The sequence below is a fragment of the Megalops cyprinoides genome, chromosome 16, assembly GCF_013368585.1.
Source record: "Megalops cyprinoides isolate fMegCyp1 chromosome 16, fMegCyp1.pri, whole genome shotgun sequence".
Taxonomy (NCBI): domain Eukaryota; kingdom Metazoa; phylum Chordata; class Actinopteri; order Elopiformes; family Megalopidae; genus Megalops; species Megalops cyprinoides.
This window is the reverse complement of record NC_050598.1, coordinates 4,298,084-4,317,643: the sequence shown is the minus strand read 5'-3', so window position 1 is coordinate 4,317,643 and position 19,560 is coordinate 4,298,084. Positions and strand designations below refer to the sequence as shown.

The following is a 19,560-nucleotide window of genomic DNA, read 5'->3' as shown; positions in this document are numbered from 1 at the left end:
AATTATACTGGCGTGTGGGCTGAGGGCTCTGTGCTTCTCTTAAGATTGGGATAATAAGACTTGTGTCACTTGACCATTCGAGTGCCATCTTTTTGAATACTTTGTGAATACTTAGCAATGCTAGCTCTATGGCAAAGTCGTGCCATTATCTGCACTTATGTGTTTCATTAGTTGCCAGAGGACAGATGGGTTCTTTGGTAATGAATGGCTGTTTCCCTGGATAAAGAACAGAACTGGGTGTCAGTGCTAGTTGGTCAAGTTAACAGATTTGCTGAGGCCCATGCCTGGTGTATGGCTAAACTCACTGAAAGAGATGCACTCGCATGTTTGGTTTAAGCAAGGCCACTCCCACAGCAGTGATTAGGACAGTGGAGACTCCAAGCATCGACAGGAAAGCGGGGACGGAAGGCAGCCACTCCTCAGCGAAGCTGACTGTGATTGGTTGAGACGGCACTTCCTGGACAAAGAACAAGGAGCAGGATGGAGTCAAGTAACAACATGAAGTCTGGGAGCTGTTCCCATCGACAACATGCAGTGTGTTATATGATATTCTCACAGATAATGATACTTTTAACATAAGCACCATGTAGGCCCACAAGTGTCTCCCATGAATACAGCAAAGATATTCTATGGATATTCTCTCATCACTAAGAGTCCTCCTTTTGCCTTGACTTTGCTTTTCCCAAAATACCAGAAAAGCCCATCTAATGAGGCCAGGAGGAAAGAGAGGGACAGCTGTACATCTATGCCATGATGAGTCTCCACTGGGCCTTGGACATGTGGCTGCATCCCACCTGTCTCTGGCACACTACCTGCGACTCAGTGTCCTGCTTCCAGATTTCCGAGGCGGGAATTCGGCCCATGGCATGCAGCACCTGACAGACATGGGGAAGAGAAAAAGGGGACCTGCTGTGATCCACATTCATCACTATTTATCAGAACAGATTTTTTTTGTTTACTTGCATACTTATGCGTTTTTCTCTGATGAAATGGTGAAAGTGTGTAGTTACCTCCCTGGCTGCCCTCTCTCCTGCCTGCACCGCGCCATCCATGTACCCGCTCCATTTTGTGGCCGTCTCTGTGCCGGCGAAGAACAGCCTGCCGACTGGCTCTCTCAGGACTCTAAGGCACAAAGACCAAAACAGAACCCTTCTTAGCAGTCACCTGGATGAAGGCTTCAAGGGTGCGTCCAAAGCAGTAGGAGTCCAGGGAGACCCAGACCGTTTTCAGATAAACCAGGATTAAAAGCTGCATGTACTTTTTAGAGGAAGCACAACACCTTTAATAAGAAGTGTGTGAATAATGAAATCCAAACAGTTTTATGAAATGAAACCAAGCTTTGGAAACAGAGACACCCACTGTGTCCGCTTGTAACGGTTACATCCACCCCCTTTTGTTTATACATAATTAGGTGTATCATATCACAAAGAGATAAATTGAAATGATAAAAAGGAAAACAGAGAGCTGACAATTTGCTTGTGAGCAACAGCTGCCATTTTTGTAAATCCCACATGAAGCCAAAGATATAAATGCACAAGTAATAATGAACAGACTGGACTGCTATTGTAAGTTATATGTGAATGTTGATTGGTTGGTGAGTGGCGAGTGGGTGGGTGGGTGGTTGCTGGGTTATATGTGAGTAAAAACTGGTTCATGAGTGGGTATGTTGTGAGTTATGTAACTGTTGATTGGTTGGTTGCTGTTTGGTAGGCAGCTGGTTAGTGGGTGGATTGTGGGTTATAGGTGAGTGTTTATTACTTGGTTGGTGGTTGGCTGGTTGTTGAGTGGGTGACTGGATGTGTTGTGGATTGTGAGTGTTGATTGGTTGGTTGATGAATGGGTTAGTTGGTGGGTTATGGGTTATACCTGAGTATTAACTGGTAGATGCATGGATATGTTGCAAGTTATGTGTGAGTATTAATTAACTGGTTGATGAGTGGGTGGGTTATATGTGATTGTTGATTAGTGTGCAGTTGGTGAATGGGTGGGCTGTGGCTTATACGTAAGTGTTGATTGGCTAATTGATGGTTGTGGGTGGTGTGAAGGCCAGTGTGTGTTACAGTGGCTCTGTAATGTACCTGCTGAATTGCCGAAAGGTTCCCGGGGGATAATAGGCTGTGTAGCAGCCTCCAGAGTACTGCTCTCCACACCAGTCCTTCTCCTCATAGTGCACGGGCTGCAGGACATACAAGGATATTCATGTTTTTATCACGTGTGTCTTTGAGCACCTGAAGACATGCAGTGTAGCTCATAGGCTTGGCACCAAAAATCTGCTTCATTTGTGCCCATTCATTCTGTAGAGCATTTATGAGGTCAGGCACTGATGTTGGACGAGAAGGCCTGGCTCGCAATCTCTGTTCCAGTTCATCCCAAAGGTGCTCGATGGGGTTGAGGTCAGGGCTCTGTGTGGGCCGGTCAAGTTCTTCCACACCGAACTCATCAAACCATGTCTTTATAGTCCTTGCTTTGTGCACTGGGGCACAGTCATGTTGGAATAGAAAAGGGCCTTCCCCAAACTGTTGCCACAAAGTTGGAAGCATAGCATTGTCCAAAATGTCTTGGTATGCTGAAGCATTAAGATTGGCCTTCACTGGAGATAAGGGGCCTAGCCCAAACCCTGAAAAAAAGGCAGGGCTGTGGGAAAACATTTTAAGTTAGGGGTGCTGTAGTAGGAGGCGCAGGGAGTTGTTAAGATTAGCATTCGTGATGAATATGCTATAGGCTACTTCATACACATAAATAAATTTTTATTTAACGAGTCTGAGTGAAAGCTTTTTTGGTGAAAATTCCATTCATAACGTCACATTCTAATATAACATATGCTACTATAATATGAACATGCCAGCCTTGCAACTTCCAGACCCTGTTGCACACAGCAGACAAGAACATACAAATAGCCAAGACATAGTTAAACAGGTCCAAAAGGCTGTCGCGCACAGCGGACAAGAACATATCCACATATGCACAATATTTTAACAGCACAACAACACAGGTCAGCATCGGGATGCTTTCCTGGCTCCTCTGGTCTTCCGTTGTGCTGTTTTTAGAAGTTGGTGGTTTACCAAAGAAATCCAAAATTCATTTCTGTGCCATTGTGATAGCTACCTTGAATGATGCAACATTATGGGCTACTAGATGACTAGGGACATTCTAAAATGCTTAACGTGACTTAATGTCTCAAAACTGCAATCAATGATCACCAAATTTCTCTCCAACATCTCTTGTCAGAAACACTTCCTCCTGTCAAAAATCAAAACCGAAATCCTAGGAGTATGATCGTTGTCTCACCTTAAGCGTTTTCCTCTCCATTGACACCCATTGTAAGGAAAAAGCTTAACGTGGCTTAATGTCCCAAAACAGCGATCAGTAACCACCAAATTTGTCTGACATCTCACATGTCATAAACTACCTCCTATCAAAAAAGCAAAACTGAAATCCAATGAAAGGGGTCATTATCCTGCCTTAAGCCGTTTCTTCTCCATTGACCCCCTGTAGCGAAGGGCGAGAGCAGTCACCCCCCCTTCGCTACAAATGGTGTCAGCAGTGGGATGGCTGGCTGCGAGGCCAACGGAGGCGTGCCCAGTGTGTGAGCCGTACGAGGGACCCCCAGGTTTGGTTGACCCCGGTGTGTGAGGGACCCCAGAGATGGGTGAAGCACGGTGTGAGGGACCCCAGAGATGGGTGAAGCACCAGTGAGTGGGGCACCCTGGGATGGGAGAAGTACGGCAGGAGAATGTGTGAGGGACGCCATGGTGTGTGAAGCACATTTGTGCGCTTCCCGAAGGGGAGGGCAGTGTGATGGAGTGCCGTCACTACGGTTGAGTATGCACTCTGACTGCCATACCAGCGAGCCTGGCTCTTTGGCGTTGTGGTCAACGTGGCATGGTTGGTACCCTGTAGACCTGGGTTTGAGGTCAGGTGGGATGACTGCTCTCACCCTTCACTACACCCCCATTATAAGGAAAAAGCTTAACATAGCATTATGGACCAAAACAGCGATGTATCAGGACTACACTTCTCTAACACGTTTCTGATCATGACATTCAAGAACCAATACGACGACCCAATGGGTTTCATATAAACACTGACGTTTTCATTGAAGTTTTTCCCACAGGATCCCAAATTTGGTGATCATTAGACTCTATTTTGGAACATTAAGACATGTTAAGCCTTTTCCTTATAGTGGGGGTCAATGGAGAGGAAAACGCTTAATGTAAGATAACGTCCATACTCATAGGATTTAGGTTTTGATTTTTTTTGACAGGTGGAAGTGTTTATGACAAGAGATGTCCCAGAGAAATTTGGGGATCATTGATCGCTGTCTTGGAACATTAAGCCACGTTAAGGCTTTTCACGTTAAGCGTTTGTCCGGATGACTAGGCTACGTCTGTTGACCATGATGCTCGGCATTATATTAATAATTAATAATTATTCAGTATTGCTAATTATTTCTCAAAATTTCCTCAAGCATTAAATTCTTAGGTAAATAACAACAGAATTATTTTAAATGTTTTAAGACTTTTATCTGGCGGAGAGTACTGTGCCTGTGATGTCTTCCTTTTACAACAGGGGGTGCTGCAGCACCTGCAGCACCCCTACTTCCCACGGCCATGAAAACAGGTGTGGCCAAATACTTTTGTCCATATAGTGCAGTGTTTCTCAATCCTACTCCTGGAGGCCCCCTGTCCTGCATATCTTCTATCTATCTTTGCTCCAAACACACCTGATTGAAATGACTAACATGCTCTTGAATAAATCAGGTGTGCTCAGGTAATCAAAAGTGCCACTGATGAGTTCAGTCAGGTAGGTAGAGCAGGGAAAGATGGAAAACATGCAGAGCAGGGGGGCCCCAGGACCAGGATTGAGAATCAGTGATATAGTGTATATAACCAAATTGTAACTCTGAGGACTCTTTTCCATTCAATCTACTGGGAATACCTCAAATACCTACTGGGTTCATATTCCAATGTCCATAGCTATAGTTACTATTACGACATAAGTATTTCACGTGCTAACGCTTTAACAATCCACAGTAATGCTGTATGTACACCTTCTCCAAGGAGAATGAGTGTCATTCTAGCCTCTCGGTGAAGATTTCTTTCATTCCGCACCATCCAAGGACTCTATTTTCTCAGGTTTGATTTCAGAGAACCACAAACCAAATCAGGTAGAGAAGCAATTCTACTATTAAACAACTACTAGCATGTACCTGAATCCTGTATGTTTAGATGAGTTTCGGTTTTACAAAACTATATGCTAATTAAGACTGAGACTGTCAGGGCTCCCGCCCCCTAGCTGTTGTGTTTTTGTTTTTCCCAGTCCATGTGCCTTTGTTTTCCTTGTGTTCTAGCCCTGCCCCGCTCTCCGCCCTGTCTCCGCCCACCTGATTGTCTCCACCCGCCTGCCTGCACACCTGCTTCCCATCACTTAATCAGCCCAGCCCTATATCTACACTGCGTGTCTCTGTGTTGTTTGCCAGATCGTTTCAGTGTTTCTGCCTGTCTCGTTTCCCGCCTGTTTACCCTGTTTGGATTTTGCTGGTTTTTGCCTCGCCTGTTCCTTGACTACGTTTTTTTGCCTGCCCTCCTGTCCTGATTGCCTGATCTGCCTGCCTTCAAGGTTTGACCCTGCCTGTTTCTGTTTTTGATCCTTGTTTTTCCCCTTGGACTGCCTACCTGGTATTTTGACCCTGCCTGTTTTTGGACTGCCGGCTTGTTTGACGATTCTGCTAATAAACGCCTGGAATTGGAGCACTTGTGGTCCGCGTCTGAGTCCGTGCCTGAGTCCTGACACAGACCTTTGTGGTCGTTGCGGTTGTTTCTATAGGAAACCCCCAAGGGCTTGACTTTCAGTACTGTATAGATACGGGCAGCATGCAGGAGCTAGGAGAACTAGCACACCTGCCATTCCAATTATGGGCTCATATGGTGGATGCTCTTTTCCAGAGTGCCCTACAAGCCCCTGATGGCAAGATACACGTCATAGTATATGTCATAATATTTGCATATGTGACAGTTGAAAAAAATTCAAACTGACTGTGCAACAAGGCCTGTTTGAGCAAATATCCTGGAGGACATTGGAGGACTGAAGTATTACTGGGCTCCCCGCATATACACCAATAGCTTGATGTAGGTTGTTGTTACTGTTGGCTGAACATGGCTCTGTTCCATCCCTAACATCTCTCCACAATGTTGTATTGATGTGTTCCATTGTGTTGAAAAATGACCTGATAGTGACTGCAGTAGGGTTTTTTGCTGCTGTTCAAAATCTCTCATGCTAAATATGTAAGTGAAAGAGGTGTCACAGTGCAGTCCGCTTATGAGAATCTTATCCATCCAAGACAATCTGATTCTCATAAGTAGTAGTCTTAAAAGAGAAATTCCAAATGTATGAATTCCAAATGAGCACAGGAAATGATTCTGTACCAGTGTTTTTGATCACTATATGCAGTTGATACTATCAAAATCGTCATATAAGCAGAGTGCACTGTGTTTGAGAAAAGGCTGGAATAGTATGAAATAACGCAGTTGGTACTCACCTGAAGAGCCTCTGGAGTGCCCAGCACTTTTGCATATATCTGGCAGATTCGCTGCTTCCTAAACCGAGAGAGACTGTTTTTATTTCAATGTTCAATATTCTGTAATGCACATATACAATACATCCAACTCAGCAGTTTCTGTAAGTGTCACAAATAGCCTTTGTTCTGTTGCGCTGTTCTATTCCATTGCAATATTGGCTGGATGCAAAGTTCCCCTCTTGCCTACTTGATCCACCTGTGAAACACCACATGTGAAAGATCAGTTGCAAATGAAGCCGAGATGTGATGTGGCAGGTATGGATAACATAATTCACAAACTAAAGTGTGTTCCAAAAGAGAGCTGCCCATTTCCCCTTTAGCTTCTGTGAATGTAACTATGCTGGCCATGGTGACAGAGAAACAGCCAGTGGATTGGGTGTTTAGAGGCAGGTTTACAATTTGGGATGCAGCCATTTCAGAACATCCCAAGAGGAAGGAAATTGCTTTATTTAACACTGATTACTCTTTGAAACAATCTGCCTTCAGAGCTGTGACGAAGTGCTGTCACTACGGTTGAGTATGCGCTCTGACTGCCATACCAACGAGCCTGGCTCTTTGGCGTCGCAGTCAAAGTCGCATGTTTGGTATCCCGTAGACCCGGGTTCAAGGCCGGGTGGGGTGACTGCTCTTGCCCTTTGCTACAGAAGTGTTGGAATTGGGATGACTGGCCACAAGGCCATCGGAGGTATGCCCAGTGTGTGAGCTGTATGAGGGACCCCCAGGTTCGGTTGACCCCGATGTGTGAGGGACTCCAGAGATGGGTGAAGCACCAGTGAGTGGGGCACCCTGGGATGGGAGAAGTACAGCAGGGGAATGTGTGAGGTACACCATGGTGTGTGAAGCGCATGGATGCGCTTCCTGAAGGGGAGGGCAGTGACAGAGTGCCGCCACTATGGTTGAGTATGGGCTCTGATGACCATACCAGTGAGCCTGGCTCTTTGGCGTCACGGTCAAAGTTGCACGTTGGTACCCCATAGACCCAGGTTTGAGGCCGGGTGGGGTGACTGCTCTCGTCCTTCGCTACAAGAGCAATTATCCTTATAACATGAGTTATTTTATATTTCACCCACCACAGAATTGTATATTTAACTGTACCATCCGCTGTCAGGCCAATAGCAGGAGGAACACCATGAATCCTTTTTACAAGCATTGAGAAATGTTCAAGAAATAAAATATATTCAACCACTATCACCTGTGACATTTTGTCTCAATAAATGCACTTTTAAAAGTGCAGAGGGACATTTCAGGCTGTTTTACAAACTACAAAACTCCTGGATGAGCTACTGGCCTGTTCAAGGCCATGGAGAAGTACGCAGGAGTTTAGCTACACCCCCCTCCATTTATATAGATACAAACATAAATGAGCATATTGGGCTTGTACAACACAAAAATGAAAACAAAAAGAACTGCATAAATACTTAATAAAATCAATGACACATACCTCTCATCTCTGGTCAGATCAATGAGCTCTCTGGCTTTCCTTGCCAAAATAAACCTAAAGCAGAAAGCATGATCAGAGTAAGAAGAGAAAAAAAAAGTTAAAAGTTTAACTCTGAAGGAAATGTAGATCTCTCCTGCCCCCTTGTGGAATGATTCATTTCCCACCTGCCTGTCAGTCTTGTTTTGCAGTGTGGTATTTTACCTCAGAAGACCCACTCCACCCCTTTTGTTTCATAGCAAAGTGTTCCTCTTGTGATGATTACTATGAGTCCGTTTCATACAAGAAAAATGTATAAATCATTGTTAAAGTTACAGCCATGTTCCCCACTTTATGTTAGGTGAAGAGCAGCAGCATATAGAGGTATTCCTGTTCTGCTTTGTCTCATGTCAAGATGAGTTGGCAATGCATGTATTTATATGATATGATGTTATTTCAGTAGCCTGACCCTTTACCCTCATCCTAGCTATAACCTTCAGCCGAAACGTTTCTCTGACCATAACCCTAACCCACAACGAAAACCATCACCTACACATGAAAAAAAAAAAATCTGCATTCTGTTATTACAATATGTTGACAAATAACTGGTCAAAATGGAATAGAAGGGTTTGATGTCAGAGATTTCTAAATAAAAAGTTTGAAATGCTTGCAGCTGGACTAACAGTCAAGAAAAACCCAAATCCAGAACAAGTTCTGTAATTACTGTGTTCTTACACAGCAATGATAAAATAACTATAGTATCCCCTGTATGTAAATTACCCCTGAAAGGCCTTAGATTGCGCATGAGTGGATATAGACTGCACATGTACCGACTTAGACTACACCTGAGGGCAGTTAATGGTTATGACATATAAATACAGTGAGGCAGCCTACATAGCGTGAGCTCTGAGCCTAGGCTCTGTGCACAGTGGCACAGCTCTTACTGACCCAGAGACTACATCATGTCCACTGGTGATATTATCCTAGCTACCTACAGAGTCAACCATCAAAGCTTTCTAATGTCAATGTCTCACAATGTAAAGGTTGTCTCTCAAATTTTGCAACAGGCACAGTGGCATGCCATGTCATCTTGTCCACCATCCCTGCAAAATTCAGGTTGGACTCTCAGTTTTTCTAATGATGTTGATAGGTCCTTCATGGTTTATAGTCACAATAGGTTAATTTCAATTTTCAATTTCAATTGAAATTTTCAATAAATTCAACATCCATTAACAATGCTGAAGGTCATCCTGTGCTTTGGGGTCCCCCTGTGCTTTGCAGCCCGCCCCCCACACTGCACCACTTGTGTGCTCATCCCACACCCTGCTGAAGAAGAAGCATTTCAGAAGTGAACATTTAAGTGGAATGAACTTTGAAGAGAATTAACTTAAGGACATAAGAAGCATAATTGTTCCTGCTCCCTGTTGCAGGATCCTCTACTGACAGCATGACAGCTAATACAGCAAATATTCATTCAAGTTACCATCAGAGCTAGCCTGGAGTAATGAATTAAATCAATTTTCCCCACTGTGCAAAGACAGTAGGGAGTTTCAATCACTGTGATCCCCACAAACTGTAATGAACTGATTAATCAAGAACAAGCAGCCGTCCAACCGCTGCGTACTGGGAAACTATGCAACTATGTGAAACAAAGCAACCAAACAGTCCATCAACCCCATTTAAAAGGATGTGTGAATTTGAATGAAGTGTAGTGTGCAATATTTACCCCATAATGCAGGGACAGGACCCATCGGGCTTGGTGTCATCCAGTGTCATAGAAATGGGAGAGTCCTCGTCCTCAATCATCATTGTACCGCAGTAGCCTGCTCGAAAAAGAAAATGGCGCACAACAATTCTCTTTTCATAATAGCACAGTGAGAATCTGCAAAGGAGTAAAAATCTGTGTGAAATGCCTCAGCAGAGCATAATCTACACCACACGGGCTACAAAAATATCTGCCAAAATCATGCTTTGCATAAAACAGCGACACAGCAGATGATAATAGCATTGTGTGGAAGTAACTCCACAGTGACAGCAAAGATATTCTATTGTGACCAGATATTCAGCTCCAGGATCTGGGTGGTACCAGGAGGTTATTGTACTATGTGTGTTCCCATGGCTTTTTATGGATGTTCTGTTTTAGATCACGCTCCAATTCAAGTATGTTTATAACAAGTCAGCAAATCAGAGTCCTTGTAGTGTCAATAATGGCAGAGACAGAGTACTCAGTGCAACTCTCACAGAGCTGACTATCTGGTCCGTATAAAGAAAATCTACGATAAAAGCAGAGCAGATGACCATACTGCTGCCCCTATTTTAACCTGACTTAAATCCTCAGGGTATACAACAAACCACACTTAAGGGCAAAGTGGAGGTACATTTTCTGCATAACTGTGTGAAACAGGCAGCAGGCATAGTACAGTGAAATGAACAGGAGCTCAAAGGCATGGTATTTGGACACCAATTTCAGTCATTATTCACCTTTCTCCCGCCAAAATGCTGATCTGTAGTACATCATGCACTTGATGATGGAGCCCATGGGCACTCTCTGGATCAGCTGGTTCCTGACTGGAGGCAGCTCTGGCTCGTAATGGATGTTCATGGTGAGCCCCGGAGGAATTGCGCTGATGGCGTACGCCCCCTGGAGGCGCAAAGTGGAACAAAAAGGGAGTCAGGTTTGACTATTTCGCCTGCAAGTTTAAAACAGTGCTGCAATTCAAGCAATAGATGGATTTGTCATATTTCTGATACACCATCTGTGTGGTAAGGACTACAGTGAGCTGTTAGGGTCTGTGGGAATACACCACAATGGAGTAACTGTAATTACATTACATTATTATCATTTAGCAGACATTCTTATCCAGAGCAACTTACATAGGTTACAATTTTATCCATTTATACAACTGGATATTTAATGACGCTGTTGTGGGTTAAGTACCTTGCCCAAGGGTTCAACAGCAGTGCCCCAGTGGGGAAGCCAACCAGTAAACTTTCAGTTACTAGACCTGCTACTTACTGCTACTCCACACTGCAGTCAATGTAATGGTCACTACCCCACATCTGGTATGTTTACATTGACTCAATCAGCATAAAGTAGTTTTGGTACACTTATACCATGGCTCCTTTAACATTGAATGTTGAAATTTAAAGTCAATTAATGAGAAGGACAAGAAGGGGATTACTTCAACAGGGAACAGGCAGTCAGAGGCACTGATAAAAATTGCTCTCTATGGCTTTCTGTTTAAGACCTTCATATAGACACGAAAAGGACAGTGTGTTGCAGAATGATGCACTACATATGGTGTACTGTGCTTAAAGAACTTATAGTACAATACCACAAGAACTCAGAACGCACCTGATATCTGTCTCCAGTTATCGTCTCTACAGAAACTTCCCGATCATTCTGAGAGAGCCGAACTACTGGCTGGTTCAGCTTAATCCTGCCCTTCAGTTGTTCTGCTATTCGTTCGCTGATCTGCCCAGACCCGCCCACGAACTTCCTCTCCTGAAACCAAAACAAAATTAAAAAGACAATGTATAAATAAAAACAGCAACCTTATTTAGCGAATAGATATAGATGGGGAGATATGTACCGTAATTAAAATGGACACCAAGCACCCCTCACCTGTCCCCCATTCGAGGTGGAAAAAATCCTTCGTACTCCTCCACACTGCTTCACGTACCACAGAAACCACAGCGCCGACACCTCATGAGGCTCTGATGTCACGTTCACATTGACAAACAGCCTGGCGAAGTCCTTTGCCACCCTTTGACATTTAAACACACACAGCAATGGCGCATCACTCCTCAAACCAACATTTCAGTAGTTTCCACGCTTCATCCATTTCTCCACGAACACATGTATGGTGTTTCAAGGACACAACTAAAGTGAACATGTTCTGTTTGGAGTTTGATTTAACTTACAGAAATTTACAGAGATGCCTTCACAATGCATTCGAAACATTAGACGTGTTCCATTAGTTATAGAATTGACAGAAAGGATACACCTGCGAGAAAGTGACCACTGACCTTGTCCAACAGACATTGTCAATGAAATCTCTCATGGTCATGTTGTCCCACTGCTCAGCATGTGGGCTGGACCATGGTGCATCAGCGGGGATCTGCAGGGGAAACACAATAACAAAGAGTTTAAAAACCAGAATTATCCTAATCTTAGGTAATTTATCAAACACAGGTAGTGCTATGATTACTGTATATGAATGAGCAATATGCACTCACAATTTGTAATTTGCATTCATTGAGAGCGCCTGATAAATGACAAGATTGCAAATGCAATAAGTCTAAGCAAATTAATATTCAACTAACTCAATATTTCTATCCTCAGGTGTATGGAATCATTTCCGCTGCGAACTGTCAGAAATAATCAACAATTTGAATTCAAAGCAGAAAAAATTCTGCCGTTCTGTGAATGCTTCCATGGGTAGTGATGTTCCTAACCTTAGGTTTTCCAGTTTAATTCTCACTGTACCTCTGGGCAAGGTGCTTAACCTGAACTTGCTGAATAAATATTCTGCAGTATATATGGATGGCATGTAAATGGATAGCACATAAGCTATTACTCTGTTAATAAGAGCATCTGCTGAGCAAATGCAATGTAAATGTAACAGGATGTGCTGTGATATAATTTTGTCATTCCCACCTCCCTCCCCATGCGGTCAATGGTCCTCCACAGGTTATTATAGTCCAGGTACACAAGGGGGTTCCATGCGGGTGGGAAAGTTCCGTGGAAGGGGTACGTTTTACCCTGTGAAACAAAAGGCCAAGCTGTCAGAGGTCACAGGTCAAGGTCACACTGCAGCTCACACAGGAAGAGTTTCCCTGGAAACTGCTTGCAAACCCTGTCTTCATTTAGGTTATATTATAAATAAATTTTCCTGTACTGTGGCTAACAGAACTGCATGCTGGACTACTCTTTAAAGTTACAGGAAAAAAATGCAGATGTTCATTCAGATATAAAAGTAAAGTTCTGGTCTGAGAGATGAAAAGTGACAGTAACTTCAGTTATACATGGGAACAAGTAAAAGCGATGATAAGTCTCACGGGAACCCTCTGTCAGCACCAAAGGAGCAAAAGATATGCTACATTTCTCTATATGCTAAGTTTCTCCCCAAAGTTTTGACATCAGCATCAGTCCAGATTAAGTCTGACCTTTACATCAAGCAGCTCTCCCTCCCTCTAGCTCTTCTACCACGGAGCAGTGCATCTGAATTAAGATGACAGTTTGCCTACGGGCTTTCCGGACCCATGGGTATCCATAGCAACGGATTACAGCGGTGAGATACAAACTTTGATAACAAGTGAGGCCGGCAATTACGTCTGACAACATTGAATCTGCCAGGGTAAACAAAGAGGCCCAGCTTCATTGTGGGAACACACACTGGCACAAAAGCTTTAAATGAAAGTGCACACAGCGTGTGGGTTTACAATGGGTGAGTTGCAGTGAGGAGGGGTCTATGTTTACGGAGGATGCTGGTGTTCTGGCCTATAGTGTGGGAAGAAGCTGCATGTTGCGGATGTGTTATTCAAATTACATTTTGTAAAGTGACAGATGAGACAGGGCCAGTGTCAGCATCAATCCAGGTCCTTGGTGATAAGTGCAATAGCCCCTGTAATCATTACTGTGAAAGTAATGTTTATTACGCTGGAAAAGAGTGCTGGAAAACATGTTAGCGTTAGAGCCTACCTTCCTGTAATGGACAAGACGTTCCTTTTCATTCACTAAGTAAGTCTTCACCCCCAGTTCTCTCGCAAGTCTGAGGATGCCATTCTGGGTTGGGCCAATATATGCACCTCCAAGGTCAACATACTTGAATTTAGGACCCTTTGAAAAGTAGAACAGAACTGAATACTTGAGACCTTGATGGTAAACTTTGTTTCACAGCATTCATTGATTCATTTTAGATACATGCAAACAAATACAAAAAATAAGGATGGATAGTAAGGATATACCCATTAGCAACAGCACTGAACTATAGCACAGAGCTATGGTGACTGATACTGGAACATTACAACAGTACACACTAAGATGCAATGCCACAACAATCATCATGAGCTCATCAAAGAAGTGGCTGCTGATATAAATCATGATTTATTTGCTGTATATTATGTTTTGCCATTCTGAAACTATGATCAGGGGAAATAGCCACAGACTGATTGTGGAGCAAATGGGAGAGGTTCACAGTTCCGTTAATGTGCTATCCAGTGGGGCTTTACAGCGGTGCTCCTAAAATGATCTTCAAAACGGGAAATACAGACACACTCACGGTCACGGTGAAGGTCCGTCCCCCCACCCGATCCCGAGCTTCCAGCACCACCACAGACAAACCCGACTCCTTTAGCAGCTTGGCTGCGCTCAGACCTACAGAGCAACAAGTGTTACTGACAAAATTACCTCAGAAATTGCTGCATGTATGCAGAAATAAAATAAACGCTGCAAAAAGGAGGGCTATTTCAACACACCCACCAACTCTGCACGGCATAAAATTTGCATCATATAACCTACCTTAATCTGCCTTAATTTGACATTTAATAAAGCACACTGTGCATGGTTGTGTCTTTATCTTTTTCGCATAATCAGCTACATAACTCATGAATCACCTTCCTGATAAAGCCTCCTGGCTCCATCGGTTCCTTCTTTCCAATATCTTCCTTTTCTGCATCAGCTTGGCTGACTCCGTTGGAGTGAACGTGAGCGGCGCTCAGATACTGTTCATTGAGGCCATAATGAAGACCCAGCTCTCAGGAAATTACTTTTTCACTCAGAAAACAATGCCTCCGTGACTCAGTGAGAATGTAGAGAGGGTGCGAGATTAAAAAACCGGGCAGCCTTGTTCCTATGACAACTTGGAGGGAGACGTTCTGGAGGAAGGTTTTATAGCATGTTATTTAGGGTTCAGTCTCTCATCTGCCCAAACTGAGAACTAGGACAGGGGTGTCTTGCACGCCTGTTTCTCTGCCTTCATCGTGGGTGTTCGTCTGATCTGAGTGTTCTCGGGAGCTCTCCCTGGTGCTGATCTGGGGTTTTGTCTTGTCTGACCCCGGTTCCAGGTCAATATTATAGCCCTCCCATTTTTATAACTGTTAAACATGTCCTAATAAAACACTTGTAGAGACCAATGAACACCAACAACCAAAGACAAAATTCTTAGAACTATCTACGTGTACATATAAAAATGTGTGTTCATGATCTGCAGTAACTACAGAGCTTTTGAAATTATAATTTTGTATACACACATATTTAATGATATATTCAAACATTTTTTTTTCACTCCTTCAGCCACAAATGAGCTGCACTATGAGAATATTCTGGACCTCAGGTACAATGTACCTGACTCTCTGGTTTCCTCACAGTCCATACTCTAACATGGTAAAATTTACCAAGCACAAAAACACAGATCACTGTTTGACCATTACAGACTCCTATGACTGCCAGTAAGCAATTTCCAGAAACATTAGCTGAATGAACCAAATGACAAAAACACAAAAAAATTATATATATAATTTTACATTGTGAAACAGTTTTATCTGCGGCACATGATCAAGAGCTTGACAGATGGCTCAGGTGTTGACTTTTTTAAACACCACCTGTGGATCCTTCTGCAGAACACTTTTAATCATGTCAGTGTCCTCTGCTTGATGGGTGTGTCTCATTGACAAACACAATGCTGACAAACTGAGCACAATGACTGCTTGAGTTTTTAGCTAGTTTATCTTTTTAAATTACATATACACGTATACATGAGGGCTGGACAGAGAATACAAGCTGAATGAGCAGATAAGGTATAGCATATGCAGTACATTCATGAATTCAAACACAGAGAGGATGGGATAAGCAATAATACCCCATTATTTGAGGAAAAATTCAGACTAAATAAAGCACACAACAATCCTAAAACAAAAAATAAAAACAGCTTTATATATAACAGTAAAGTAGTTAAAATAGTTAATGTTAAGATGACACTAGATTTGAGAAATGGAGTAGTGCCCTAAATGCTCTAAACCACCAAACCAAACCCTGGTCTCACCTGATAGTCCACCCCCAAGAATGATCACATCGGTCTTCGGGGCTTCGGGCTTCTGCGTTTTGTCCATGTTGTTTCGGAGAGAGCAGCGAACACCAGGCTCCACCTCAGTCAGGCGCCACAGGTTTGTGTGCGGATGTGCTTTTCCAGCTGCTGCTGCAGTGCAAGGCAGACCCCACGGGAGGAGGGGCTAACCGCTCCCGCTACAGCAGGAGGGCCTAAAGAGGAGCCAGATAACCAGTCTAACTATGTTGGGGGGGGAATGTGACTGCTGTAACCTCAGTGTGAACGCAGGCCATTAGAGAGGAGGGGCTAATTGCTCCAACTACAGTGGTTAAAGAGGAAGTGCTCTAACTGAACTGTTGAACTGCTAAAGAACTGCTAGAATATGGTTTTGGTGAGCAGTTACGGCCAGTATCTTTCTCTTGCTATAAACCTGAATTTACAGACCAAAAAAGATCTGGTCAAGTGGAAAGGGTATTTTGTACAACCTGTTTTTCTTCTCTCATTCTCCCAGTATACAGCACTGTGTTTGTCTGATCTTGTAAATTATATGATCTGTCATGTCAACCTCCCATGTTTCCATAGCTGCAACGACGTTGCTAACACATGTGTGTTTACATTGTATGTGGGTGCGTCATGGTCAATAACCTCAAACAAAGCTCTGAAGTGCAGAACACCCTGTGGCTGCAGAAGCTTTCTGAGGACTGAGGGTATGTTTCATAGTGCAGGCTTCAGTAAGTAAAGAAAACTTATAGCCTTACAGTATCAATGCAAAGCCTTCAACTGCTCAACAATACAAGGTAAAGCTGCATATATATATATATATATATGAAACCACATGACATTAACAACAAGTATTAATTTCTAATTTGCTGTATATTTATGTAAAATAAATGATTGTTCTGAGAATCAAAGAGATAATGGGAAACAGGAATAGCACTGTATACTCACATGAGAGAGTTCCACCCTTTGCAGTTATGCACACCTCAGTCAGTTTACATCTCTAAATAGTCTCACAGGTTTTGTTTCTCAGAACTTGAATAATTAAGCTCAACATTCAGCTGTAGCTCATTTCTTGTGTATGCGCAAACATTTTCCGATTTATCAGTCATACATATAATTTGTATGTGCAGAGTTTGACACATGATATAGTCTTCCATTGAAAGAAGACTGTGTGCTCATTCCATTGCTCCCTTTTTAAGGTCCTCATTAATTATCAACTCATTCTGCTGCTCCTTTTCAAGCTGCTCATTAATGATCAGCTAATTCCACTGCTTATTTTCCAAAAACTCTTGGATGGTCTGCTCATTCTATCAATACTTTTCAGACTGCTGGTGATTGACCTCCAACATTACATGTCTTCCAGCAATAAATTTGCAAAGCAGATGCTCTTATCCAAAACAAGGTACATAGCTTGCAATTTTACATGCTATCCATTCCTACCCCTCCTTTTCCAATCATTTGGTAATGATCTGATGGTTTTACTCCTCCTGGAGCCCCTGCTGGCGGGTTGAACAGTGGGCCCATGGTGCCAAAACCAGCGATGACACACAAGAGACAGACACAAACGTGTTTCAAAGGGAACACATGTGAAGGCTATACTTGTATGTTAAGTACATTAAACTCAGCTAACATTAAATTCTCCTTTCCTTTAGAATCTTGCACTGTTTGATGAAATCAACTATATTTTTGTACTTCAACAGGAAATGCATGCTTTAGTAAACTGATCCACCCCTGCCATTTTTAGTCTGCAAGGAGATGGGACTAACTAAACAGTGAAGAACCTCATCTCACCTCATTTCCAAAATGAACCTGAACATTTGTGCATCTTGACAGTCAAGTCAAAGTGAGGTAAGGTGAACACTGACTGTTTCACAAAGGGGCATACGTGCCATTCAGCAGCAAACAGAAACATTGCCGATAACTCTAGACATATAAAACCCAAATCAATTTTTTATTTATCAACTGACTGAATTATACTCGGCAGATCTTTAATACATTTGAGTAGCAAAAGAATTGAGAGAATGTACAGATGTCCGCCTGGCATGACTAAATTCAATCACAGTGAAAATGATCAGATATTATATTTTTGCTACCAAATGGATCCTTCTCATAGCACAATAGTAAAAACAATGACCTTCCTATCATACAGCAAGAACTCCCTTTTTGTGCACTGACTCATAAGAACCTTAGCTGAGTAGGTGTAGAGATGAAGGGGACAGAGCCGACCAATAGGCAGCAGCTGTGGCTACTGACCTGGCCAATAGGCAGCTAGTGTGGCTGAGTGACAGGAGGATTATGGGCAGGCCCTGTGGATGCCCGCTGCAGGCGGGCACTGTAATTCCATTTGTGCCCGGGTGTAACTGAGTTAGACCGCTCTCTGCACCACAGCAGGCCCTGCCAGGCCACACAGCACGCAGCACGATCTCTGCAAATCCAATCAGCCCTCTCAAAGGGATGGAAACACGGGGCTAAGATTTAACTGCTCCCAGGGAATGGGGAGGACTGCTGGAGCACCCTAAATGACATGGCTCCTACAATACCCTCTCTCCCTGTGCAGACTACAATATACTACCATGCCTCCACATCAAATACAATACACAGCATACTCCAGACCACCTGAAATATACATTTATGTTTACATTTTGTCATTTAGGATGCTCTTATCCAGGGCGACTTCCAATGTGCAAATACAAAGTGCATTTAGAAAAAACCCAGCATGAAATAACAAGGATATGATTTAACACATAAGTGAAACACAATATCTCCGTTATTGAGAATGGAAAACTACAATAAGTAATTGCTGGAGGGGGGAAAAGCGAAGCATCCTGAAGAGGTTGAGCACAGTGGCCTGGTTGGTATGTAGGGTCTAATGATGGACAGAAGAAGGATAGCTGAATATCACACTGCTCAGTAACGGATGCGAGCCATCACTGGCATACTGAATCTCAAAACCAACTGAAAAATACACTGCATGTGGAGTCATACCCCTTTTTTGAATAGAATAGGTGTGGCCACAGTTGTAGAAATGTCTCTTTGGATTCTCCTCATATGTGGTGATGCATTAGAACATAAAAGCTAGAGGGTCTGCAGATCATATGTTTTGAACTTTGAAAAGATCACTGACCCTGTTGTTATGGTTACATTTCAGGACCTGAAAACACTGCCCCACACTAGTGACTTAGCTAGCTAGTTCACTAATCAGATAGCCCTGTCTTTCAAAATGAAATTTTTAGATTATTTGTGAAGAACCTGCTAAAAGATTTACTGTGGGACATCCATGCCCCTATGCAAACAGTAAAGCAAATTGCAACAACTATTATACAAGGAAAATCTTGGGTGTACATCATAGGCCAGCTAAATGAACAAGATGTTTAAATCCATAGAACATAAAAATCAGCCTTTAGTACAATGAAGTTTCACATCAATAGAAATAACATTAACTTTCTTGTTTTAAAAAAATATTTGATCATGCATTTCTTTCATTAGTTTATTTGAACATATATACATATTCTTCATAA

At 42.9% G+C, this 19,560-nt stretch overlaps 1 protein-coding gene across 1 annotated transcript; it reads right to left on the bottom strand.

Annotated features, from left to right (window-relative positions):
- Positions 1 to 301: 301 nt before the first annotated feature.
- Positions 302 to 16,106, bottom strand: LOC118791144 (amine oxidase [flavin-containing]-like). The gene is made up of 15 exons (XM_036548421.1): positions 16,040 to 16,106; positions 14,279 to 14,373; positions 13,699 to 13,836; positions 12,655 to 12,759; positions 12,024 to 12,115; positions 11,620 to 11,761; positions 11,350 to 11,499; positions 10,476 to 10,635; positions 9,721 to 9,817; positions 8,019 to 8,072; positions 6,539 to 6,596; positions 2,079 to 2,176; positions 1,011 to 1,122; positions 813 to 875; positions 302 to 457 (listed from the first exon to the last, which is right to left on the bottom strand). The coding sequence occupies exons 1-15, from the start codon at positions 16,104 to 16,106 to the stop codon at positions 302 to 304; spliced, it is 1,587 nt and encodes a 528-aa protein (XP_036404314.1).
- Positions 16,107 to 19,560: the final 3,454 nt, after the last annotated feature.